The sequence below is a fragment of the Xenopus laevis genome, chromosome 9_10S (assembly GCF_017654675.1).
Source record: "Xenopus laevis strain J_2021 chromosome 9_10S, Xenopus_laevis_v10.1, whole genome shotgun sequence".
Lineage (NCBI taxonomy): Eukaryota > Metazoa > Chordata > Amphibia > Anura > Pipidae > Xenopus > Xenopus laevis.
Window position 1 is genome coordinate 4,876,133 of NC_054388.1, and position 25,867 is coordinate 4,901,999.

The 25,867-nt window shown below is 43.4% G+C and overlaps 2 protein-coding genes across 5 annotated transcripts; one reads left to right on the plus strand and one right to left on the minus strand.

Annotated features, from left to right (window-relative positions):
• The first annotated feature begins 616 nt into the window (after positions 1 to 616).
• atxn7l3.S (ataxin 7-like 3 S homeolog) lies at positions 617 to 13,636 on the plus strand. 4 transcript variants are annotated; one of them, XM_018238066.2, is made up of 13 exons: positions 617 to 771; positions 1,094 to 1,203; positions 2,231 to 2,363; positions 3,173 to 3,344; positions 5,850 to 5,968; positions 6,222 to 6,244; positions 7,258 to 7,303; positions 8,202 to 8,233; positions 9,573 to 9,641; positions 9,975 to 10,018; positions 10,119 to 10,190; positions 10,531 to 10,664; positions 12,040 to 13,636. In XM_018238066.2, exons 2-13 carry the CDS (start codon positions 1,153 to 1,155, stop codon positions 12,177 to 12,179), a joined length of 1,035 nt encoding a protein of 344 aa, XP_018093555.1. In that variant the 5' UTR covers positions 617 to 771; positions 1,094 to 1,152; the 3' UTR covers positions 12,180 to 13,636. The 4 variants fall into 4 exon arrangements, with proteins under 4 accessions (XP_018093555.1, XP_018093557.1, XP_018093554.1 ...); XM_018238068.2 differs by having other exon boundaries at positions 5,850 to 5,947; XM_018238065.2 differs by having other exon boundaries at positions 654 to 969.
• A 635-nt stretch (positions 13,637 to 14,271) lies between these two features.
• Positions 14,272 to 24,397, minus strand: tmub2.S (transmembrane and ubiquitin-like domain containing 2 S homeolog). Its single transcript, XM_041578923.1, has 3 exons — positions 24,253 to 24,397; positions 18,701 to 19,311; positions 14,272 to 15,956 (listed from the first exon to the last, which is right to left on the minus strand). The coding sequence occupies exons 2-3, from the start codon at positions 19,306 to 19,308 to the stop codon at positions 15,590 to 15,592; spliced, it is 975 nt and encodes a 324-aa protein (XP_041434857.1). The 5' UTR covers positions 19,309 to 19,311; positions 24,253 to 24,397; the 3' UTR covers positions 14,272 to 15,589.
• Between the last annotated feature and the right edge of the window lie 1,470 nt (positions 24,398 to 25,867).

The window sequence follows — 25,867 nt, forward strand, 5'->3', positions numbered from 1 at the left end:
TGGCCTTCAGACTGGGCCCCCTTAGCTCATAACAAGGTTACAGATATATAGAAACATTGGGGTGTCACCCTGCTATAGTTCCAGGGGTACCCAGGGTACAAATAATCACTCACCCCAAATCTCCCCCTAACTGGCCTTCAGACTGGGCCCCCTTAGCTCATAACAAGGTGACAGAAACATTGGGGTGTCAGGGCTGCTCAGTTTATACAAGGGGAAGACATTCTTGGGACCCCACAATCTGGAGGAGTGTCTCTGCTGAAGGCCAGCAGGTTATGTGGGCATTAGGAAAGAGCTCATTGTAGAAGAGGAAGGCTCAGAGTCCCTCCTACTACAACAAAGAGTAAAAACAAAAATAATTTCTGTTCAGGAAACATTTCACCTCAGCTCTGTCGCCATGACAACAAACTATTAAAACCCTCCCACCGCGCCGTCTGATAGGCGCTTCCTGCGTAATCTCAGCCCCGGGCGCTTTCTGATTCGCGCCTTTGCTTTTCCGGTCTTTTTTTCTGATTTGATTGGCCGAGCCTGGGCCTTTGCGCCTCTCGCGATTGATTGGTCAAGTCCGCCCCTGTTGCTAAACTCCCTCCTCTCGTAGGCTGGGTTCGAGGTTTTTGACTTGCGGTGACAAATGACTGCCACGCCCAACATGGGAGGGAGAGAGAGACAGGGGGTGGGTCGATGTTTTCTGCCGGCGATTGAGATTGTCTGGTGGAGGAAAATGGCGGCGGCTGCGGAGAGCTGAGGAGATGGGAGCGAGAGAGAGTGCATCATGTATGGATGTTTGTGTATTTATATGCAGTCAGACATAATGGAGCTTCCCTGTCTTCTATCCAACATTAAGCTCTGCCTGTGGCTCCCCTGTTCCTGGGAAATGACAGGCTCCAGTGCTGAGGCATTCTGGGAATTGTAGTTCAGTAACAAAGGGCCATAACTTGCTTTGTGTGGGGCTGGGACAGTGCACTCACCCAGGTAGGGGGGGACTGATCTCTGTTGGTTTATTCCTCTCTCTCTCTTTCTCTCTATATATTTATATAATTATTATTGTGTAACTCTCCTCAGATTTCTAGGAATGTTTTTCTCCTGTGTGTTACAGGTAGGACCGGTGCCCACCCTTTATCTGCCTGAGTGGCCTCTTCCCAGTCGCGCCTGCCAATGAAAATGGAAGACATGTCTCTGTGTGGCCTGGATAACAGCAAACTGGAGGTAAGGAGCCAATCCCGGCCCTTTATAGTCCCTGCGGCGGAATACAGAGTAATAAGATAATAGATCCGGCACTTTGTACGTAAGGAAAGGAGTTCTTGTGAGGAGCTGAGTGGTTCCTATGGGACGAGGCCATTTAAAGGAGACATAATATGTCAATAAATAAGAATGTGCCAGCGCATTATTCAATAGAAGGAATATGCTTTAAAAAGGCAGATTTATTGCTCTCCCTTCCCAGGCTGTGCAGGGGAGCCGGCAGCACAATGCACTGTGGGATAGGAACCAATCAGCAGCTAGGCTGACCTGATAGGGGACTGAACTGGGACTGCAGGGCTGTGATCTAATTATGTGCAGGTTAAAAAGAAATTTGACCTGCACCCAACCTTAACCCTCCGCTACAGACCTACGCTTAACCTGCCCGCTATAGACCTGAGTCTGATCTTAACCTGCCCGATTCAATCCTGCACCTAAGCTTAGCCCGCCTGCTACAGACCTGCCCCCGACCTGAAATGCCCACTACAGACCTGCCCCCGACCTTAACTGCCCACTACAGACCTGCCCCCGACATTAGCCTGCCCGCTACAGACCTTCGCCTGATCTTAACCCGCCCACTACAGACCCAGACCCGACCTTAAACCGCCCACTGCATACTGAGTCCGACCTTATATAAAGCATAAAAGTTGGCGCAGGGCACGCTGGTAAACTCACGTATTGATCAGACCAGAAAAATAGTAGATTAAAAATTGAAGCTTTATTATATAGTCATCTCTCGCCTGACGCGTTTCGTGTCACTGGGACACTTAATCAAAGATCAAGAGTCTGACCTTAACCCGCCCACTATAGACCTACACCCAACCTTAAAGGAGAATTCAACCCTAACGTTAAAAAACCCACTTCTATATTTAAAAGTGTATAATATACTGGCACATTCTTGTTTTACACTGTTTCTCAAAACCGTAGGCTCATGGCTTGCTCTAGTGCCTTCTCTTTCTCCCGGAGCTGCATAACACCGTCCCTTCGTCTCTCTCAGGCCATTGCTCATGAAATATACACAGACCTGATAGAGGACACATGTCTGGGGCTCAGCTTTGAGGTCCATCGTGCTGCTAAATGTGGATATTTCTTGCTGGACGAAACGGACCCGGACAGTGTAAAGGATTTTGGTGAGTAGCTTTTGCCACCTTTTTATGTGATTCTCTCTAGTAAATCCTATTCAGGCTCAGAATCCATCTGTGATAGCTGTGGTCAGTGGCGGAACTATAGAGGAAGCAGAGCCCACAGGGGTTCCCGGGGAACAGTGGAGCGCGGACTCTGGTCTGCTTCCTTTATACTAAATAAAAAAGAAACCCCCCTCCCCAGCCGTTCTCATACCTGCGACGAGGAAGGGGGATGCAATTCGGGCGGGGAATGGTCGGGGCAGGGAATGGTCAGGAAATGGTCGGGCGGGGAAGGGAATGGTCGGGGCAGGGAATAGTTGGGGCGGGAAATGGTCAGGAAATGGGAGGGGCAGGGAAGGGAGTGTTCGGAGCAGAGAGTGTTCGGGGCAGGGAGTGTTCGGGGCAGGGAGTGTTCGGGGCAGGGAGTGTTCGGGGCAGGGAGTGTTCGGGGCAGGGAGTGTTCGGGGCAGGGAGTGTTCGGGCGGGGAATGGTTGGGGCAGGGAATAGGAGGGATGGGAAGTGGGTGGGAGGATAGGGAGTGCGCCGGGCCTCTCTGAAGATTTCGTTTTTACAGGCGGGCCCAGCGCTCTAAACACGCCACTAGTTGTGGTCTGAATATTTACTTATAGACATGACATGAATCTCTGCCATAAAGCATCACAGTACTGTTTTTTTGTGACAGAAAGGATGGAGGCATCGTTGTTTGATTACTTTTCCACCATTCTGCTGCTTTGTTAGGCTTGCGGGATACGACCCTTCCCCCCCCCCCCCTTTCTCTTAATCTTTCCATTTTTTCTTTTATTGCCATTCACAGAAATAATAGACCAGCCGGGGGTGGATATCTTCGGTCAGGTTTACAACCAGTGGAAAAGCAAAGAATGCGTGTGTCCTAACTGTAACCGTAGTATCGCTGCATCCAGGTTTGCCCCTCACCTCGAGAAGTGTCTGGGTATGGGCCGGAACAGCAGCCGCATCGCTAACCGCAGGTAATGGGAAAACTCTAGTGCAGTTTTTATCTGCTCTTAAGCCTTAATATCTGCCACATTTATTTACCCTGACACATGTCTTTAAAGCAACACCACTAGGCCCCTTTCTTCCTTAAAGGAGAACTAAAGCCTAAATAAAGAAGTAGGTAGAAATGTTGTACATGATGTTTTGTGCTTCTGTACCAGCCCAAGGCAACCACAGCCCTTTAGCAGTAAAGATCTGTGTCTCCAAAGATGCCCCAGTAGCTCCCCATCTTCTTTTCTGCTGATTCACTGATTCACATGCTGCTGTCACTTACTGAGCTTATATGATACGGTGGACGTTCCTATAAACATATCAATAAAGAGCAAACAACAAACGCTCTTATGGGGAGAAAGCCAAACCAGCCAATCAGAACAGCAAAACAAGATGAGATCAAGTTGCCATTGTCACTCCTATAAGCACGACGACATTAACGTTAAAGAAACTGACGTCATTCCCCAAATCGCTATAGAAATACAAGTGCTTGTTATGAATAAACCAATCACGACGGCCCTTTCGGAACATTATTTCTGCTTGTATCTGTTTATTTCCTTTACGGAACACCCACGCACCAACTGCCGTTTTCTTGGATGTGCTGCCATCTGATGGATTTTTAGGGATAGCGTTGGCTGGCTGACCAGGATCTACTGCAGATTCTACATAGGCAGGACTAGTATTATTATTCTCCTGTATTTATCTAATCACAAACATAAAAAGAGAGTTTACATCCAACATAACTCATTCCCATGTGCCATTCATAATGCTTCACTCCCAAGAATCCAGTATAAGGAGGATCATTTATTCTGCTTTATGAATTCAACTATTAGGGATAGGGAAGTCCGGATTATCTGTCCCAAATCAAAGAGCAATTCCTCTGACATCGACGCAGGTCCATGTAAGCACGCTTTTCCTGGAAACGCCATGTATCCAAGGTCGGGATACACCAAATCCAGGATTCGGCCTTTTTTCAGCAGGATTCGGCTGATTCCTTCTGCCCAGCCAAACCGAATCCTAATTTGCATATGCAAATTAGGGGTGGGGAGGGAAATCGTGTGACTTATTGTAGAGTCCTGCACGAAACCAATTTGTTAAACCCGAACCCGCATACTTACCCGATTGGACCCGCTACCAGACCCGCAAGTGCTGTCATAAACCGGAAGTGCGCGTGATCAGAAAAAAGGAGTAAAACGGGAAGTGCTGTCGTTGTGAACCAGAAGTGACATCAATGGAAGTAGGCGTGATCAAAAAAAAGTAAAACTTGCTATTGAGAAGACCCGCAAACCCGGAGAACCTCTGACCAGGGTCTATACCTGCTCCCGAAACTCCTCCCTGCAACCCGCAGGGTACTGCAGGTTTTTGCAGGTTCCCGACCTGCTGCAGGACTCTAACTTATTGTCACAAAACAAGGAGGTAAGAAATGTTTTCCCCTTCCCACCCCTAATTTGCATATGCAAATTAGGATTTGGTTCGGTATTCAGACGGATCTTTCGCGAAGGATTCGGGGGTTCGGCTGAATCCAAAATAGTGGATTCGGTGCATCCCTAATGCAATTTCAACTGTTTCCGTGACTTCGGGTCTTTTGGGCACTTCAAGACTTCATTTTCGGCTGTTTCCGTGACTTTGGGTCTTTTTGCCGCTTCAGGACTTCATTTTCGGCTGTTTCCGTGACTTTGGGTCTTTTTGCCGCTTCAGGACTTCAATTTCGGCTGTTTCCGTGACTTCGGGTCTTTTTGCCGCTTCAGGACTTCAATTTCGACTGTTTCCGTGACTTCGGGTCTTTATGCCGCTTCAGGACTTCAATTTCGGCTGTTTCCGTGACTTCGGGTCTTTTTGCCGCTTCAGGACTTCAATTTCGACTGTTTCCGTGACTTCGGGTCTTTTCGGCGCTTCAGGACTTCAATTTCGGCTGTTTCCGTGACTTCAGGTCATTTCGCGCTTCAGGACGTCAATTTCGACTGTTTCCGTGACTTCAGGTCATTTCGCCGCTTCAGGACTTCAATTTCGGCTGTTTTCATGACTTTGGCTCTTTTTGCTGCTCCAGGACTTAGATTTCGTCTGTTTCGGTGACTACGGGTCTTTTCACCACTTCGGCTGTTCCGGCACTTCTGCATTTCAGCTGGGACTTCGTAAGGAGGTGGCACGGCTACGGCGATGTCAAGGGGGGTCCGGCTCTTTGAAAGTGCAGCATTGTCGGGTCCCCCTTCAGCCCCAGTACACTTGTAGCCCCTGTGCCCCCCTGATGGCGGCCCTGTATAGACTCTTCCACTAATCCAACGGCACATTGAAACTCAGAGAGGTGTGATCCTGTGGGGTTTCTGTGATAGGATTACCAAGGTCACGCCCCTGATCAGAGGTCCACCTGTCGACACCACATTTTAAGTAGCGCGCATGTTGCTGCAACTCCCAGCACCCCACAGCTAAGCGCTATATTGACTGACGACCCTCCTGTAGGTATTCACCGTTTTTTTTTATCTTTTCCCCAGAATCGCAAGCAGTAACAACATGAACAAGTCGGAGAGTGACCAGGAAGATAACGACGATGTTAATGATAACGATTGGTCCTATGGATCGGAGAAGAAAGGTGCGTTTAATGCGTCTGGAGGTAACTAATCTGCGCTGAGCCGAAATTCCTGCTTGGTTACTATTGTGATTGTTCCACCCGGGCTAAACCTTTTTCTCTTGTCTCCCCTTCCTCTTCTTGTCACGTTTCTTATTTTTTCTAATTTGCTTTTTATTTGCTTTAATCCCTTGTTTCCCCGTTGTTTCATGCTCCCGTACCCCTTTTACCTTCTCCCCTTCTTTCTTTCTGCTGTTTTCTTCCCTCTCTTTCCTACTTGCCTCTCCTGCACTTTTAGCAAAGAAGAGAAAAGCAGAGAAGGTAAGTCATTTTACATTACAGGCTGTTATTTAGCAGCACTCTTTCAGAACTGGGCCCAGTATCAAGACTCCGCCCTTCCATTCATTCATTGCTTAAAGGGTTAATTGTCTTACGCGCCATCCCTATTATGTACCCACATTATAAACAATACGATTGGTTATGTTTGTATTTTATTACTCTGGAATTTCTTAAAATAATAGTAATTATCGGTAATCGGCGGGGCTTGCCACAATAAACCTTTTTTACTTTGTTTCATTTAAATTTTTCAGCTTGCCAAACCTTCCCTAGATTCTTGTACTTGCATCTTAAAGGAACAGTAACACCAAAAAAACACCCTGCACTGGTAAAACTAATGTGTTTGCTTCAGAAACACTACTATAGTTTATATAAACAAGTTGCTGTGTAGCCATGGGGACAGCCATTCAAGCACAGGATACACAGTAGATAACAGATACGTACTACTATAGTTTATATAAACAAGCTGCTGTGTAGCCATGGGGGCAGCCATTCAAGCACAGGATACACAGTAGATAACAGATAAGTACTACTATAGTTTATATAAACAAGCTGCTGTGTAGCCATGGGGGCAGCCATTCAAGCACAGGATACACAGTAAATAACAGATAAGTACTACTATAGTTTATATAAATCAGCTGCTGTGTAGCAATGGGGGCAGCCATTCAAAGGAGAAAAGGCTCAGGTTACACAGCAGATAAGCTCTGTAGAACATAATGGTGTTATCTGTTATCCACTATTTAACCTGTGCCATATAGAGTTTTTTCAATTTTCACCATTGCTACACAGCAGCTTGTTGATATAAACTATACAATATCCTTTAGGTTGGCCATACATGTGCAATTCTCCTCATTTGCAACTCAGAGGTGGGTGAAATTGGGGTGCTAAATATATGTTGTTTTTTAATTTCCACTTCAATACTGAGGTGCCCACTCGCCTCCTTTATTTTTTGTGTATCATATGTGTGTACTAATAAAGTACTTGAAATCCCGTTTCAGAACCCAAATTCTCCTCGCAGATCAAAGTCCCTAAAACACAAAAACGGTGAGTGACACTGGATATCCTTTTAATTCTCATTTAGAACATAACTGTGTCAGCTCCGGGTTACAAACAAGGGGGTGGCAGTTGGAATCCGTGCGGGGGCCTCGTCTCATACTTGCGGTGCCACCTGCAGTTCATCTACTATGGGAACCTCTCCTCGCTTTTTGAGATGTTCCCACAAATTCGGCTCTTTAGCTACTTGTTCCAGATTAAAACGTAGTTGGATTCAGTCTTCACATTAAAGGGATTCTGTCATGATTTTTATATTGTAGTTTTTATTTCTAAACGACACTGCAAATAATTCCCTCTACAATATAAAATGTCATTCCTGAACCAGCAAGTGTATTTAGTTGTAATATTGGTGTGTAGGTGCATCTCAGGTCATTTTGCCTGGTCATGTGATTTCAGAAAGAGCCAGCACTTTAGGATGGAACTGATTTCTGGCAGCCTGTTGTTTCTCCTACTCAATGGAACTGAATGTGTCTCAGTGGGACCTGGATTTTACTATTGAGTGTTGTTCTTAGATCTACCAGGCAGCTGGTATCTTGTGTTAGGGAGCTGTTATCTGGTTACCTTCCCATTGTTCTGTTGTTAGGCTGCTGGGGGGAAGGGGAGGGGGTGATATCACTCCAACTTGCAGTACAGCAGTGAAGAGTGACTGAAGTTTATCAGAGCACAAGTCACATGACTGGGGGCACCTGGGAAACTGACAATATGTCTTATCAGATTTTAAAATTAAATATAAAAAAATCTGTTTGCTCTTTTGAGAATTGGATTTCAGTGCAGAATTCTGCTGGAACAGCACTATTAACTGATGTGTTTTGAAAAAAAAAACATGTTTTCCCATGACAGGATCCCATTAAAGGTTTTCTAACACCGCGTTAAATATTTCCTCTTACAGGAGATCTCTCTGTTAACTCTGACCCGTTTAAGGTAAGACGAGGCACTACAGCGACACCTTACAAGAGCTGACAGAGGGAAAAGAATGGCTCTTTCGTTTTCTCATCAACGTTTTTGGATCTACGAAGTTGATTGGTCACCTTTGTATTCTGAATGCCCGAAACTGAATGAATCCACTTACCCTGCTGCTGTTTGATCCATTTCAGATTGAAGCATTACTTACTGTTTCCTGCTTCTATTTTTATCCTTTATTCTAGACCGGGAGCTTGGTAAAATAGAAGAAGGCTATTACAGGTATGGGACCTGTTATCCAGAATGCTCAGGACCTGAGGTTGTCCGGATAACAAATCTTTCCGTGATTTGGATGTTCATTCCTTAAGGCTACTAGAAAATCATGGAAACAATAAATAAACCCAATAGCCTGGTTTTGCTTCCAATAAGGATTAATTATATCTTAGTTGGGATCAAGTACAAGCGACTGTTTTATTATTACTCGGGATGCACCGAATCCACTTTTTTGGATTCGGCCGAACCCCTGGATCCTTTGCGAAAGATTCGGCTGCATACCTAACCGAATTTCCATATGCAAATTAGGGGTGGCCCCTAATTTGCATATTTGGGTTTCGCTGGTCAGAAGGATTTGGCCGAATCTGAATCCTGCTGAAAAAGGCCGACTCCCGAACCGAATCCTAGATTCGTTGCATCCCTAATTATTACACAGAAAAAGGAAATCAATTTTAAAAATCTGGATTATTTAATTATAATTGAATCTATGAGAGACTGCCTTTCCGTAATTCCGGGGCCTTCTGGATAACGGTTTCCGGATAATTGATCCGATACCTGTAGTAGTACCGCTGGAATGAGGCTGGCTGTTAGGAGTAGAATGAATACTCTACAAGCTTCTGTAACACTTCCCATTTCCTACTGTTTTATAATCCCATTGCAAAAACAATTGGGCCCGGTACTAGACTATAGAGTCCTGCAGTGGGTCGGGTACCTGCGGGTTACCCTCAAAAAAAGCGGGCACCCTGCAGAATGAGGGGAGGATTTTCAGGTGCGGGTATAGCCGCGGGTCTCATCTAAATTTATCTTATGTAATATTGTCTATATTTTACTCCTTTTAAAGTTTTACAAAACGTTTCTGTCCCGCCCTCTTGTGATGATGTCACTTCCGGTTTGCATCACCATCACTTCCTGTTTGATGGTGGTTGCAGGTCCGGTTGCGTATAAGACAGTTGCGGGTCCGGTAGCGGATCAAAGTGGGTAAATATGCGGGTCTTAGAAATCGGTTCCGCGCAGGACTCTACTAGACTTTAGATATATAATGTGCTTCCCCGCCTGCACCGCCACTAACAATTGTTTCCCTTTTCAGTATAATAGCAGTTCAGGGATTAGTTATGAGAACCTTGGCCCAGATGAGCTTCAAACACTTCTAACCACGGTAAGGTCGGGGGAGTAATGCGACAATTTAAGTTGAATACTAAAAAATTAAGACATTCCAGTCCCTTTCAATAACGCCAACGTGTTTATGGAATCATGGGGGATGGAGAGGTGGGCGGCGGCATTGTTTTTGGAATGCGTTTACTGTGGTTAACAAATCGGCCTTAGGGGTATGTATGGGTGCTGCCATTTCAATCATTATGGTATCGGTGTAGCACATCGTTCTCTACAAGGTGTATATGAAATACCCATAGTAATTTTGCTACTTCAGGATAGTTCAGCGACATCCAATGGGAATGCTGTTAGTATTTCACCTGTTGTGTTCTTTCCGTAGCAATGTGGGGTTATATCGGAGCACACTAAGAAGATGTGTACCAGGTCAGTCATTGAGATACTGGTGGGAGGTGTATTGCATTACTACCTCATTAAACCAAAGACTTTGCTGCTTTCTCCTCATCGCTCCCTGTTTCCCCCTCAGATCACATCGTTGCCCCCAGCACACCGATGACCAGCGCCGATCAGTGAGGGTCTATTTGCTGGGCTCCTCTGCGTAAGTGGCAACATAAATAACTATTAGGAGCACGGACAATAGGATGCTTAGCAGTATATCCCTTTCTTCTCGCTACTTCTAGGACTGGACACTTCCCAGCTTTACTTAGGGCTTCTTGATGACAGTTTTAGGGTACAGTCCCCTCTGGCATGGAATCCTGAATGAGGTTCCTTCATGCTTTTCCCATTTTGGATTCTTTAGCAACACACATTGCAGCCTTTTCTCCTTCATGACATTGGAGGCTGCTTGCTTCTAGCCCATACCTATAGGACTGCCCAGGGCAAAGGACACACAACCTGTTTCTAAGGCTAAGCATTACAGACCGTGCTCTCCCCACCAGCTCTCTTCCCGAGGCTGACGGCAGTACGGACAACGACAGCTTCGATGTGGTGGAGGGACAGGTGCTGATGAGTCGGCTTCAATGGGACGGATCCTCGGACATTTCTCCTTCTGATTCTGCGTCCTCCAAAGCCAGTAAGAGACCCAAGATCTCATGTCATTGACACTTTGTTTTATTGATAAATCTGGAGCTTAGGGTCTCCAAGTAGAAAGTGATTACTCGCCACATATAGGAAGAGGCCCAAGTGTGCCGCCCTTAGCATGGGGAGCGGACAAACCGAAATAACCTTTGGAGCAGGCACTCAAAGAAGGCAAATTTCCACCACGCAGATAAATTCAAAGCAAAGAGTAGGGATGGGCAAATTTGACCCGTGTCGGAAAAATTCGCCACCTGCGAAATGTTGTCGACGCCCATAAATTAAAGTCTCGCAGTGAAATTTTTTTGACGCACAACGCCATCCAAGTCTATGGGCATAATTTTTGCAGTGAAAATATTCACCCATCCCCAGTGAAGAGTTTATTGTGTGCACAGCCTTACGCGTTTCGTGTCATAAACACTTAAAGGGCATGTAAAGGCAAAAAAATAAAATTCCATACCCTTTAATGTAAAGAACCCTATCTCCAATATACTTTAATTAAAAAATATGTACCGTTTTTATAAGAAACCTGACTGTATGCAGTGAAATTCTCCCTTCATTTAGCTGTGGATAGGAATTGTCAGACGGTCCCTAACTGCTCTGCAGGGAATCAATCATACTTATGAACAGCAGGGGGAGCCCCCGCCTTACTTCCCAGCCATGCAGAACTCAAGCAGCTTTGTTTGTTTCCCTGTAGAGCAGTCGGCGACTGTGTAGAGATTTGTATTGGATTTTATTTTTGCCTTTACATCCCCTTTACTGTTTCCAACTCCAGCTGCAGGGACAAAGATCATGGAGCCAGATTTAAACAGATAAACTGGGATTCTATTTGGAGGATTATTTTGCTGCAGCCACTGGTTCTGCAGAGTTGGAGAAAGTTTGTATTAAACAATACAAAAACTATAAAATCCACATTAGATTACATGACAACACAGGACCCAGTGCAGTCTGTATATTCTGATTATTAATCAGTCTTGCTGTATCGGCTTCTGGCAAATATTATTTGACTTGTGCTGTTTTGATCATTTATGACGATCCCTAAGCAGCCCAGACCACACTGAGCATGTGCACAGTCTTGGTCTTGCAGAGATGTATAACAAAGTTACAAGATGGTGACCCCCTGTGGCCAACTTTAAAAGCATAAATCGTTTGTTTAATTAGGATTGTGGTGCAGTAAGTTTTTGTTTAGTATACAAAATACAGCATTTCTAGCCTTATTCTATTTTAGATTTTACTTCCCCTTTAATCATAGACTATTATTATAACCCACTGTCATTCTTGTTGGTTGCAGATGCTTTACACGTGTGTAGTATTACGACTCATCTGTGTGCTTTTCCTTCCTTCCCTATTATTCTTTCCTTGCCCCTCCCTAGGTACAAATAACTCGGACACTCGCAAACCTAAGAAAAAGAAGCCAAGTCACGTCAGCCTGGCGAGTGGAGGCGGCACAAGCAAGAAGAAGAAACCGAAACCTCCTGCCCCTCTGACCCCGGGGTTGTACGACCTCAATTGAACACCGCGGACCAAGGACGTCAGACCGGGCGCCCGTTTTTCTACACGCACTCTCGACTCTCCGGGATATTTCGATTTATCCTTTGGAGACAAAAATGGGTCTAATGCTAAATAATAAACCCTTGAATGTGAATATGATCAGGACTGGTAAGAACTACATTAAAAAAAAACCAAAAAAAAAGAGGATTGAAAATATACCTCACCCAATGCGGTTTATTCCTTTCCGCAAGATAAATACTGGACCCGGTTTTGCCGTATTTACAGTCTCTTCCTGTCCAGTCATATATATACAGTATATATATATATATATATGATCTCATGGAATCCTCAGGTCAGCCTGGATCTTTCTTCCGTATCAAGAGGCTGTTTGCTGCTTCCTCTATGGACAATGGATCTCGCCATCGGAAGACGACTTTCCTGAGAGGACTGAGGCGTCAACTTCCTGAAAATGGGACTCTGATTAGTGAGGCACCAGGAAGTTATAACATGAACATAGGCATGGTGTGTGCTGCTTCTGGTATCATTTCTGTTACGTAGTAATTGGGTGCAGGCCGCCTGCAAGTACCTCCGGCAGCAAATAATTAACTCGCACGTTTAATGAATTTATACTCCGTATTTCATCAGGCACAGATTTACTTAATCTTACAGAACAAAGTCCTATCGGGGGGGGGGGGTTTATAGAGCCAGAAACACCAAAAAGGGAAAAGTCTTTGTGTGTGTGTGTGTGTGTGTATATATTGAAAAATGTGGTTTTTTTTGTATCATGCATTTTGATTTTCTTAATGAGCGTGTTGTTGATTTTGTGGGAGATCATTGCTAAAATGATTGGAATTCTGTGGATCTGACCAATCAGAATCCTAAGGGCAGGGAGGAGTCACATCATGGACTGTAAGGGTGTCCAATCAGGACCTGCTTGAACTAAAATTCCCAGAATCCTGCTGAGAGTTTTAGGGTTGGACTTTTTTTTTTTTTACTTGGTTTTAAAGCTTTTTCTTTTTTGATGTTGCTGGTCTTTTTTTTTTTGTTTAAAAAAGGGGTCAATCTTAGGAGCAAAGTGACCGAACGACTGTGCCCTTAGTTCATTTAGTAAATGTTTAACAGAGACAAGCAGGCCTGGACACAGTATTCTAGCCAGTGAACTCGTGTCTGGGTGAATCCCATTGAGGAGGCTAGTGACCAAAAAAAACAAAAAAATTTCCTATCGGATCAAAGGTTGTTCTGGATCGGGCTCTTTGGAGCGGCACCTGCTTTCCTCTGGTCACTTTACTCCCTAACAGGGCTGGCCCTGCAACCTCGCATTGTGAACTGTATAGGAATGTTATGAATTGTATATCAGGGTCTTCACTAACGTGTCCTTTTCCTTCTTAATATAGGGGAAAAAAATCTTTAAAAAAAAAAAATGAATGCCAATATGCATCTGTACATTGTGTGTGGAATAAAGCCTGTGCTGGTTAAGAACCTGCTGTTGGTTTTCTGTAACTGTCTTGGCACTAGGGAGGCACCAAATCCACTTTTTGGGATTCGCCCGAATCCTTCTTCAAAGATTCGACCAAATACCGAACCCGCATATGCAAATTTCCACAGGAAAGGAAACCGTGGAAAAAAATCCAAGTGATTTCCCTTCCCGACCCTTATTTGTATATGTAAATTAGGATTCAGTTTGGCCAGGTACAAGGATTCGGTTGAATCCTGCTGGAAAAGGCCGAATCTAGGATTTTGGTGCATCCCTACTTGGCACAAGCCATTTGGGCAGAGATGAGCAAGAATCACATTACTGCTCACTTGGGGCCCCCCTATGATGGAGTGGCCAGCCCAGGGCACCCCCATCCCAGAATATTCACTATCCTTGTCGTTTCAAGTGACAATTGATGCATTTTTGCAGCAGTCGGAAAGTGCCGATAACGGCAGCAGTGCAATTTAGCGCCTGTGTTAATAGATGAATCCCGTGATGTCTTTCCCTCCATGACTGTTTCAGACACAATTTTAAAGAGGCATGCAGGTACAGCGAACCCCAGCAAACGTTCCCAGCATCGTCAGCTGGAAGCAGTCATTCACTTCCACTTCAGTTGCTTGGGAATCAAAAGCCCGGTACATTGAGAAGCAAGATGACTTTATTTGTTTAGAAACACCCACACTGTGGATCCCTCTCAGAGGACAGTAAAAGGATACGGAGAGTCACCCTGTCCTTTTTAAACCAGAAAAATCCAACTACGGCGTTCAGCCCAAACGATGAAGCAATTGTACAACCCCGTGGAAAAGTCTGCAAGATATACAGATCCCGATGCTTCACCAGGAGCCCCCGCTGGAAAATATTGCTGGGCAATTGTGCAAACATAGGAGCACGACTTCCATTCTAGCAGCCTTATTGGATGGCCAAGACCAGTGCGGAGTAGGGGCTGAGCAAACTTTTTTTGCCTGATCTGATGCAGTTTTGCGCTTGCATTTTGCAGACAGTCTGCATCAAGACTGACGCAGCTCTGGCTAGCGTTTTAGTTCAATCATTCCTGCTTGAGTATGACCCGGCTCATTATCTACCAACCCCACCCGATTATCCCATCTAACCTGGATATGACCAGTCCTGTTTGGTTCTTCGCTTGTTTCTGTAACCCAGTAGCAGTTCCCTTGCTCACTGTCAGTAGCCAGTCCTTGCAATGTTCTCCGGCAGTTTCGTTCACGGTTAGCACTTCAGCTTTGGTCGTGACCAAACAGAAGAAGTCCATCTTAGACGTAACTGGGCACAACGTTTTATAGTTTAAACCCCCGCCCCCATTGCTTAAACGGCTTTAGTGCACCCAGACAAGGTTACAATTGCACAGAGCATTTTTAAACAAGAGAACGTGCTGTACATCTCGGTTCTGCGCAGGGATATCTACACTCTCTTTACCCGAAATCCACTTGCCATGAAATCAAGGCATATTTTATTCTCAAAGCGATACCAGAATACAGAATTATCTTGATTATAGGATTCCTTGCCATTGTCTAGGCCATCAATCTCTGCGGTGGCTGATGTTGATCTTCAATCATGTCTATATGGTGATCCCTAACCCACCCACCCACACACAGACACATACAGCTTTTGGTCAGGACCAATTTGGCTTATTGTTTATTAAATCTTGCCCAGGGTGTGCCGATAGTCTCACTCTTTGGCTGGAACATACTGTGCAAACGGGATTCTTATTAAACGCCAGGAGAAGCCATCTCTGTTTATTCATTTAAAGTTCTGTGAGGGGGGTACGGGGAGTTCATAGGATTAGTTTATCCCAATCAGCGTCCGAGAACCCTGCGATACAGCATGATTAAGCCCACAAATTATTGGTTAGCTGAAGCAGCATACAAAAGGGGAGCCATCTTTTTTCAGTACAGGTTTCAGCATCCACACCCCTTCCTGTAGAGCTCATGCGTCTCTGTCTTTTATCGTCCGTACATGCCAAAGACCAAAAAACTGAAAAATACAGTAACTCCGACCAATGAGACAGTTGCTGGCGCAGTAAAGAACTGGCGGTAGTTGATTCGGAAGTACCAGATTAATGCTAACATGACCACAAAGACAGGGATCATCAGGTTTCCAATAGGGGGTGTGAGGCTGGCGTGATCTTGGGAGCTGCCTCCAGACTCTGGGCTTGACGAGGAGGAGGCTGGGCTAGTGGCTTGAGAGCGGTGGCAGTGGATAACACAGTTGTCTGTAATGTGAAGAGAGCACAGGGTCTGAGAAGAGTCATGGAGGAGCTGTCCCTGGAAAATCAGCTTCATTTGTTGCTCTTGGCCGGGGAAGTATTTGCTGTTGCAACATCCGTCACGTGAGTTGCAGAAGAATAAGATGAGAAGATGCAGGAGAGAAAGGGAGAGAGAACAAGGAGTCATCAGATATAGCAAGATTTATATATATATATATAAAACACAAAAGCCATGAATATCTTGTAAATGATATCCTTATAAACGGCGAGTTCTGATGTCATCAGTTATAAACGGTGAGTAGTGATGTCATTTCTGTCACATGACTGACCAAAACTTGTGTATTATAATAAATAAAGTACCCCCTGTTGCAAAATATGAGGATATTAGAAGTTACCTCGGAGTTCCATGACCTGTATAAAAACACTCTGCTTTCGGCCTCGTGTTTTTATATGGTCATGAAACTCCTCGGTAACTTATAATATCCTTATATTTTACATGAGGGGGTACTTTATTCACTATATATCTCCCTAGTACTGAAGCTTGATAATGAAGTTGTATACACATCCCCAGATGAAGCAGACCTTCTAGTATATATATACCTATGGGCAATGGCTTGCACTGCCTACTGCAGTTAATATAAAGGAAGGAAGTGTCTGATTGGATGCTGATCCATACGGAACCTACGTATGTATGTGTGAAAGGATCCCGGTGGATGTAATCTTCCGGTAGGGATAAGCCACACATTCAACTTGCAACCCTGCAGCTACTGTTGGAATACACCTGCCAAGTGCAGCCGGACACATTGGGAGTTGTAGTTACACAATTAGCTTCGCTGACTAGGCAAAAATTGCACCGATGGGCTGACCAGATACACAGTGATTAGCCTTAAAGGAGATGTAAAGGCAAAAAACTACATCCCATTTTTACTTTCCTTAATGAAAAAGAAACCTATCTCCAATATACTTTAATTAAAATATCTACCATTTTTATAAGAAACCGGACTATGCGGTGAATTTCTCCCTTCATTTACTTGCTCTGACTGTTGTGGATAGGAAACTTTCCCCAACTGCTCTGCAGGGAAAAAAAAAAATCATACTTTCAAACAGCAAGTGGAGGGCCCCTCACCTTACTTCCCAGAACTCGAGCAGCTTTGTTTGTTTCCCTGTAGAGCAGTCGGCGACTGTGTAGAGATTTGTATTGGATTTTATTTTTGCCTTTACATCCCCTTTACTGTTTCCAACTCCAGCTGCAGGGACAAAGATCATGGAGCCAGATTTAAACAGATAAACTGGGATTCTATTTGGAGGATTATTTTGCTGCAGCCACTGGTTCTGCAGAGTTGGAGAAAGATTGTATTAAACAATACAAAAACTATAAAATCCACATTAGATTACATGACAACACAGGACCCAGTGCAGTCTGCATGTTCTGATTATTAAAGGGATACTGTCATGGAGAAACGTTTTTTCCAAAACACATCAGTTAATAGTGCTGCTCCAGCAGAATTCTGCACTGAAATCTGTTTTTCAAAAGAGCAAACAGAATGTTATATATTCAATTTTTAAATCTGACATGGGACTAGACATTTTGTCAGTTTCCCAGCTCCCCCCAGTCATATGACTTGTGCCTGCACTTTAGGATGGAATTACTTTCTGGCAGGCTGTTATTTCTCCTACTTGATGTAACTGAATGTGTCTCAGTGGGACTTGGATTTTACTATTGAGCGTTGTTCTCAGATCTACCAGGCAGCTGTTATCTTGTGTTAGGGAGCTGCTATCTGGTTACCTTCCCATTGTTCTGTTGTTAGGCTGCTGGGGGAGGGATATCACTCCAACTTGCAGTAAAGAGTGACTGCAGTTTATCACACCACAAGTCACATGGCTGGGGGCACCTGGGATAATGACTATGTCTATACCCATGCCAGATTTCAAAAATGAATATAACAAAATCTGTTTGCTCTTTTGAAAAATGGATCTCAGTGCAGAATTTTGCTGGAACAGCACTATTAACTGATGCGTTGTGAAAATAACATGTTTTCCCATGTCAGTATCCCTTTAATCAGTCTTGCTGTATCGGCTTCTGGCAGATATTATTTGACTTGTGCTGTTTTGATGATTTATGACGATCCCTAAGCAGCCCAGACCACACTGAGCATGTGCACAGTCTTGGTCTTGCAAAGATGTATAACAAAGTTACAAGATGGTGACCCCCTGTGGCCAACTTTGAAAGCATAAATCATTTGTTTGATTAGACTTGTGGTGCAGTAAGTTCATGTTTATGTTTAGTATACAAAATACAGCATTTCTAGCCTTATTCTATTTTAGACTTCAGTTCCCCTTTAAACTGGCCAGGCATGTTGGAAACTACTCACTGTAGTGAGACCTACAGAGACACAATGGAGGAGGGTCTGTATCAATTTATATATCGACTTATATGGTCCTAGTCCAATGGGATTTTACAAACCAACAGTCTCCTAATGTGCCAATAAGCTGCCAACTTGATCTTGAGGGACTGATTTCGGCAGCTTTTATCGGCCACCTTAGCCGTTACTTCTATTCTTTATCTGTATCCCAGTTAGGGATGCACTGAATCCACTATTTTGGATTCGGCCGAAACCCCCGGATCCTTCGCGAAAGATTCGGCCGAATACCAAACTGAATCTGCATATGCAAATTAGGGGTGGGAAGGGGAAAACTTTTTTTTACTTCATTGTTTTTTGACAACAAGTCACGCGATTTCCCTCTCACCCCTAATTTGCAAATTCAGATTCAGTTCGCCCCGGGCAGATGGAATCCTGGATTCGGTGCATCCCTAATCCCATTCCCTCACCAGACCCTCCCGTCTCACCTTTTCAACATCCCGATGGTGTCGTCTGGCCTGACCATTGCCACCTCCTCTGTTTCATTTAAGAACTTCAGCCTGACTGTCATGAGTCCTTCCTCAGGCAGAGTCTGCTCCCGAGTCACCTCCTCTTTTGCAAGTGGTTTGTTATCTTCTTGCTCTACCTTCCGACCCACAATAAGAGGTTTCTCGGCCTCTTTGCCCTCCTCCTGTGCCACATCAAGCTCTGTTCCATCCTCCTCTCCCAGGGACCCCACAGCTTGGCTGCGCTTGGGCACCCCTTGAATATCCAGCATCTGATCCAGGTTAGCATTCTCACTCTCAGCTTCCTGCTCTCCGCCTGGATCCTGCTCTCCTTCTTCGGGTTTCTCCGCTTGGGCTTCCACCGGCCGCTGTGGTTCGGGATTGGCGGGTACCGGATTACTGAGTACCAGGAGACGGTCCCTGCGCCCGGCCGGCATTAAGCTTCCTAAAAGCGGGTCACTTCCCTCAGCGACGTAGGTAGAAAGCCACGCCAGGGTGATGGCCAGGAGTAAGATAAAAAGACCAACTGCTACTGTTACCTCATCTCCGAGACCCTCAATCATGGTTGGCGGGGGCGACTCCATGCCCATTTCCTAAAGCAGCGACAGAGGGAGACCGGTTACATGAAAGGCACCAAATATTAACCAATATAAACGGTGTGTGTAGACTCAGCCTATGAGTAAGTGCCCACAAAATGCGTTAGGCTGCTACCCTTTAACAGGTTGACTTTTTTTTGATGATCCCTTGCATTGAAGCTCCATTTGAGAGGCATGAATCCCCACCCCAGGTCTTGCGAGGGGCTATGAGCACATAGGTCAAAGTATATTTTAAAGGGGAACTATCGTGAAAATGAAAATTTAATATAAGCTTCCTCATACTGAAATAAGAAACTTTCTAAATGCAATCAATCAAAAATTCTGCACTGTTTCTGAAATAATCAAGTTTATCTTCACTATTCCTCTCTCAGCATCTGTTTCTCTTCATTCTCTCTTCATTCCGGAGTCGGGTGTCAGATATTCACGGACAGTTAGATCCAATATATCTTATAGGGGGGCTCCTTTCCTAGCTAGATGTATTAGAGCTCACTCAAATAACGGATTCCAGTACAAACAAAATAACTGCTTTTTGCACAAATCCTGCATGTAGAGAGACATGATGTCTGGTGAGTTTAATAGAGTGAGCTCTAATACATCTTCTAGGCAAAAGGAGCCCCCCTATAAGATATATTGGATCTAACTGTCAATGAATATCTGACACCCAACTGCTGCATGAAGAGAGAATGAAGAGAAACAGATGCTGAGAGAGGGATAGTGACGATAAACTTGATTATTTCAGAAATGGTACAACATTTTTTATTGATTGTATTTAGAAAGTTTCTTACTTCAGTGTGGGGAAGCTTACGGTATATAAAATTTTCATTTTCACAATAGTTCCCCTTTAAAGGAGGAACTTAATAAAAAACACCCTACCCCCTATCCTACATAGACCCCCTCCCCCCCAGCCTAGCTGCCCCCCTGGCTAATGGCCATAACTTTTTACTTACCCCCTCCGTGCAGATTCGGTCCAGTGGAGTTCACGGGCGCCATCTTCAGCCGCTTTGATAATCTTCGGAATTTTCGTGAGCTTCGGCGTAATCGCAGTTGTCGCAAAACAGAAAATTGCTCCAAATGCGCATGCGCCGCTTTGCGGGTCTCATTCCGAAGAAGAAGATGGCGCCCGCTGGACAGAATGTGCATGGAGGGCTATGTAAAGAGTTAGGGGCATTTGCTCAGGGGGGCAGCTAGGCTGGGGGGGGAGGAGGGACTATATATATTTATATAGGAATGTGTCAGTATCACTTTAAGGGTTTGCTTCTCCTTTAATGGCCATGGGCAAGCAGTTGTCATTGAACAGCAGCAGGAGACGGGGTCGGGCTGGGCCGGCGGGATACCAAGGAAAAACCCAATGGGTCCCGGCAATTCACACAGTATTATATTCAGTAATAACAGACTCAGGGCCTCAGTATTATATTCAGTAATAACAGACTCAGGGCCTCAGTATTATATTCAGCAATAACAGACTCAGGGCCTCAGTATTATATTCAGTAATAACAGACTCAGGGCCTCAGTATTATATTCAGTAATAACAGACTCAGGGCCTCAGTATTATATTCAGCAATAACAGACTCAGGGCCTCAGTATTATATTCAGCAATAACAGACTCAGGGCCTCAGTATTATATTCAGCAATAACAGACTCAGGGCCTCAGTATTATATTCAGTAATAACAGACTCAGGGCCTCAGTATTATATTCAGCAATAGACTCAGGGCCTCAGTATTATATTCAGTAATAACAGACTCAGGGCCTCAGTATTATATTCAGCAATAGACTCAGGGCCTCAGTATTATATTCAGTAATAACAGACTCAGGGCCTCAGTATTATATTCAGCAATAACAGACTCAGGGCCTCAGTATTATATTCAGCAATAACAGACTCAGGGCCTCAGTATTATATTCAGTAATAACAGACTCAGGGCCTCAGTATTATATTCAGCAATAACAGACTCAGGGCCTCAGTATTATATTCAGTAATAACAGACTCAGGGCCTCAGTATTATATTCAGTAATAACAGACTCAGGGCCTCAGTATTATATTCAATAATAACAGACTCAGGGCCTCAGTATTATATTCAGTAATAACAGACTCAGGGCCTCAGTATTATATTCAGCAATAACAGACCCAGGGCCTCAGTATTATATTCAGCAATAACAGACTCAGGGCCTCAGTATTATATTCAATAATAACAGACTCAGGGCCTCAGTATTATATTCAGTAATAACAGACTCAGGGCCTCAGTATTATATTCAGTAATAACAGACTCAGGGCCTCAGTATTATATTCAATAATAACAGACTCAGGGCCTCAGTATTATATTCAGCAATAACAGACTCAGGGCCTCAGTATTATATTCAGTAATAACAGACTCAGGGCCTCAGTATTATATTCAGTAATAACAGACTCAGGGCCTCAGTATTATATTCAGTAATAACAGACTCAGGGCCTCAGTATTATATTCAGCAATAACAGACTCAGTAATAGACTCAGGGCCTCAGTATTATATTCAGTAATAGACTCAGGGCCTCAGTATTATATTCAGTAATAGACTCAGGGCCTCAGTATTATATTCAGCAATAACAGACTCAGGGCCTCAGTATTATATTCAGTAATAACAGACTCAGGGCCTCAGTATTATATTCAGCAATAACAGACTCAGGGCCTCAGTATTATATTCAGCAATAACAGACTCAGGGCCTCAGTATTATATTCAGTAATAACAGACTCAGGGCCTCAGTATTATATTCAGTAATAGACTCAGGGCCTCAGTATTATATTCAGTAATAGACTCAGGGCCTCAGTATTATATTCAGCAATAACAGACTCAGGGCCTCAGTATTATATTCAATAATAACAGACTCAGGGCCTCAGTATTATATTCAATAATAGACTCAGGGCCTCAGTATTATATTCAGTAATAGACTCAGGGCCTCAGTATTATATTCAGTAATAACAGACTCAGGGCCTCAGTATTATATTCAGTAATAACAGACTCAGGGCCTCAGTATTATATTCAGACTCAGGGCCTCAGTATTATATTCAGTAATAACAGACTCAGGGCCTCAGTATTATATTCAGTAATAGACTCAGGGCCTCAGTATTATATTCAATAATAACAGACTCAGGGCCTCAGTATTATATTCAGTAATAGACTCAGGGCCTCAGTATTATATTCAATAATAACAGACTCAGGGCCTCAGTATTATATTCAGTAATAGACTCAGGGCCTCAGTATTATATTCAGTAATAACAGACTCAGGGCCTCAGTATTATATTCAGCAATAACAGACTCAGGGCCTCAGTATTATATTCAGTAATAACAGACTCAGGGCCTCAGTATTATATTCAGTAACAGACTCAGGGCCTCAGTATTATATTCAGTAATAACAGACTCAGGGCCTCAGTATTATATTCAGTAATAACAGACTCAGGGCCTCAGTATTATATTCAGTAACAGACTCAGGGCCTCAGTATTATATTCAGCAATAACAGACTCAGGGCCTCAGTATTATATTCAGCAATAACAGACTCAGGGCCTCAGTATTATATTCAGTAATAACAGACTCAGGGCCTCAGTATTATATTCAGCAATAACAGACCCATGGCCTCAGTATTATATTCAGTAACAGACTCAGGGCCTCAGTATTATATTCAGCAATAACAGACTCAGGGCCTCAGTATTATATTCAGCAATAACAGACTCAGGGCCTCAGTATTATATTCAGCAATAACAGACTCAGTAATAGACTCAGGGCCTCAGTATTATATTCAGTAATAACAGACTCAGGGCCTCAGTATTATATTCAGTAATAACAGACCCAGGGCCTCAGTATTATATTCAGCAATAACAGACTCAGGGCCTCAGTATTATATTCAGCAATAACAGACTCAGGGCCTCAGTATTATATTCAGCAATAACAGACTCAGGGCCTCAGTATTATATTCAGCAATAACAGACTCAGTAATAGACTCAGGGCCTCAGTATTATATTCAGTAATAGACTCAGGGCCTCAGTATTATATTCAGTAATAACAGACTCAGGGCCTCAGTATTATATTCAATAATAACAGACTCAGGGCCTCAGTATTATATTCAGTAATAACAGACTCAGGGCCTCAGTATTATATTCAGTAATAGACTCAGGGCCTCAGTATTATATTCAATAATAACAGACTCAGGGCCTCAGTATTATATTCAGTAATAACAGACTCAGGGCCTCAGTATTATATTCAGTAATAGACTCAGGGCCTCAGTATTATATTCAGTAATAACAGACTCAGGGCCTCAGTATTATATTCAGTAATAACAGACTCAGGGCCTCAGTATTATATTCAGCAATAACAGACTCAGGGCCTCAGTATTATATTCAGTAATAACAGACTCAGGGCCTCAGTATTATATTCAATAATAGACTCAGGGCCTCAGTATTATATTCAGTAATAGACTCAGGGCCTCAGTATTATATTCAATAATAACAGACTCAGGGCCTCAGTATTATATTCAGTAATAACAGACTCAGGGCCTCAGTATTATATTCAGTAATAGACTCAGGGCCTCAGTATTATATTCAGTAATAACAGACCCAGGGCCTCAGTATTATATTCAGTAATAACAGATTTAGGGCCTCAGAGAAATGACTTGGGCCCCTAGAGTGGCTCCTTCCAGCCAATAGCAGAGCAGCAGCAGCCACACAGGCCTCTCAGTTGTGGAACATCACAAACACTGGGACAAAAGGAATTTCCTGTCAACTGCAAGTAAATGGCATAAAGAGGAGCCAATAGGACGGTAGAAATCCAGTCAGACGCAGCAAACACAGACTTCCTGTCACAGATAAAACACCGCTCGGCTCTGATGATGTCACACAAGGGGGCTGAGGTCACGGCTTGTGCCCGACACAACTGAGCGAGGCGGAATATGACGTGAGGAGTTTGTTACTTACCGCCCGAATCCCTCTGTGCCCGGAGTTCACCTGCACCGCCCGTATCTGGCAAGGGCTTGCGTCACCAGCTACGCGCCGGGGGGTGGGAGGCGTCACCAAGCGGCGTCACTTTCACTGGCCGGAAATAGGAAGTACGAGGAGAGTTGCCATTGGTTAGTGAGAGTTTAGATAGGGTGAGCAAGAGTGGATGACAGGTTGTTTTCTAGCCAAATTGGGCTGCTAATTTAAAGCCCAGGCGGGGTTTGAAAGTACAAACTAGCCAAGGTACAGATTTGGGCTACTTCTTGGGCCTTTGCCTGGTTTGTACCAGCTTGGGTTGCTACCTTTTCTGGAAAAAATACCAGCCTTCCTATATATTTATCTTTATTCCCTATTAATAACATTGGGATCACTGGCCTTCCTATATATTTATCTTTATTCCATATTAATAACATTGGGATCACTGACCTTCCCATATATTTATCTTTATTCCCTATTAATAACATTGGGATCACTGACCTTCCTATATATTTATCTTTATTCCTATTAATAACATTGGGATAACTGACCTTCCTATATATTTATCTTTATTCCCTATTAATAACATTGGGATCACTGACCTTCCCATATATTTATCTTTATTCCCTATTAATAACATTGGGATCACTGGCCTTCCTATATATTTATCTTTATTCCCTATTAATAACATTGGGATCACTGACCTTCCTATATATTTATCTTTATTCCCTATTAATAACATTGGGATCACTGACCTTCCTATATATTTATCTTTATTCCCTATTAATAACATTGGGATCACTGACCTTCCTATATATTTATCTTTATTCTCTATTAATAACATTGGGATCACTGACCTTCCTATATATTTATCTTTATTCCCTATTAATAACATTGGGATCACTGACCTTCCCATATATTTATCTTTATTCCCTATTAATAACATTGGGATCACTGACCTTCCCATATATTTATCTTTATTCCCTATTAATAACATTGGGATCACTGACCTTCCTATATATTTATCTTTATTCCCTATTAATAACATTGGGATCACTGACCTTCCTATATATTTATCTTTATTCCCTATTAATAACATTGGGATCACTGACCTTCCTATATATTTATCTTTATTCCCTATTAATAACATTGGGATCACTGACCTTCCTATATATTTATCTTTATTCCCTATTAGTAACATTGGGATCACTGACCTTCCTATATATTTATCTTTATTCCCTATTAATAACATTGGGATCACTGACCTTCCTATATATTTATCTTTATTCCCTATTAATAACATTGGGATCACTGACCTTCCTATATATTTATCTTTATTCCCTATTAATAACATTGGGATCATTGACCTTCCTATATATTTATCTTTATTCCCTATTAATAACATCGGGATCATATCACTGACCTTCCTATATATTTATCTTTATTCCCTATTAATAACATTGGGATCATTGACCTTCCTATATATTTATCTTTATTCCCTATTAATAACATTGGGATCACTGACCTTCCTATATATTTATCTTTATTCCCTATTAATAACATTGGGATCACTGACCTTCCTATATATTTATCTTTATTCCCTATTAATAACATTGGG

Bases quoted from the DNA above. Each gene is read 5' to 3' on its own strand.
- atxn7l3.S (XM_018238066.2), top strand. From the start codon at position 1,153: ATGAAAATGGAAGACATGTCTCTGTGTGGCCTGGATAACAGCAAACTG. The intron at 3,345-5,849 runs GTAATGGGAAAA...TCTTTTCCCCAG, and splicing joins AGCCGCATCGCTAACCGCAG to AATCGCAAGCAGTAACAACA. The intron at 10,019-10,118 runs GTCAGTCATTGA...TTTCCCCCTCAG, and splicing joins ACTAAGAAGATGTGTACCAG to ATCACATCGTTGCCCCCAGC.
- tmub2.S (XM_041578923.1), bottom strand. From the start codon at position 19,308: ATGGGCATGGAGTCGCCCCCGCCAACCATGATTGAGGGTCTCGGAGAT. The intron at 15,957-18,700 runs GTGAGACGGGAG...ATGTTGCAACAG, and splicing joins ACCATCGGGATGTTGAAAAG to CAAATACTTCCCCGGCCAAG.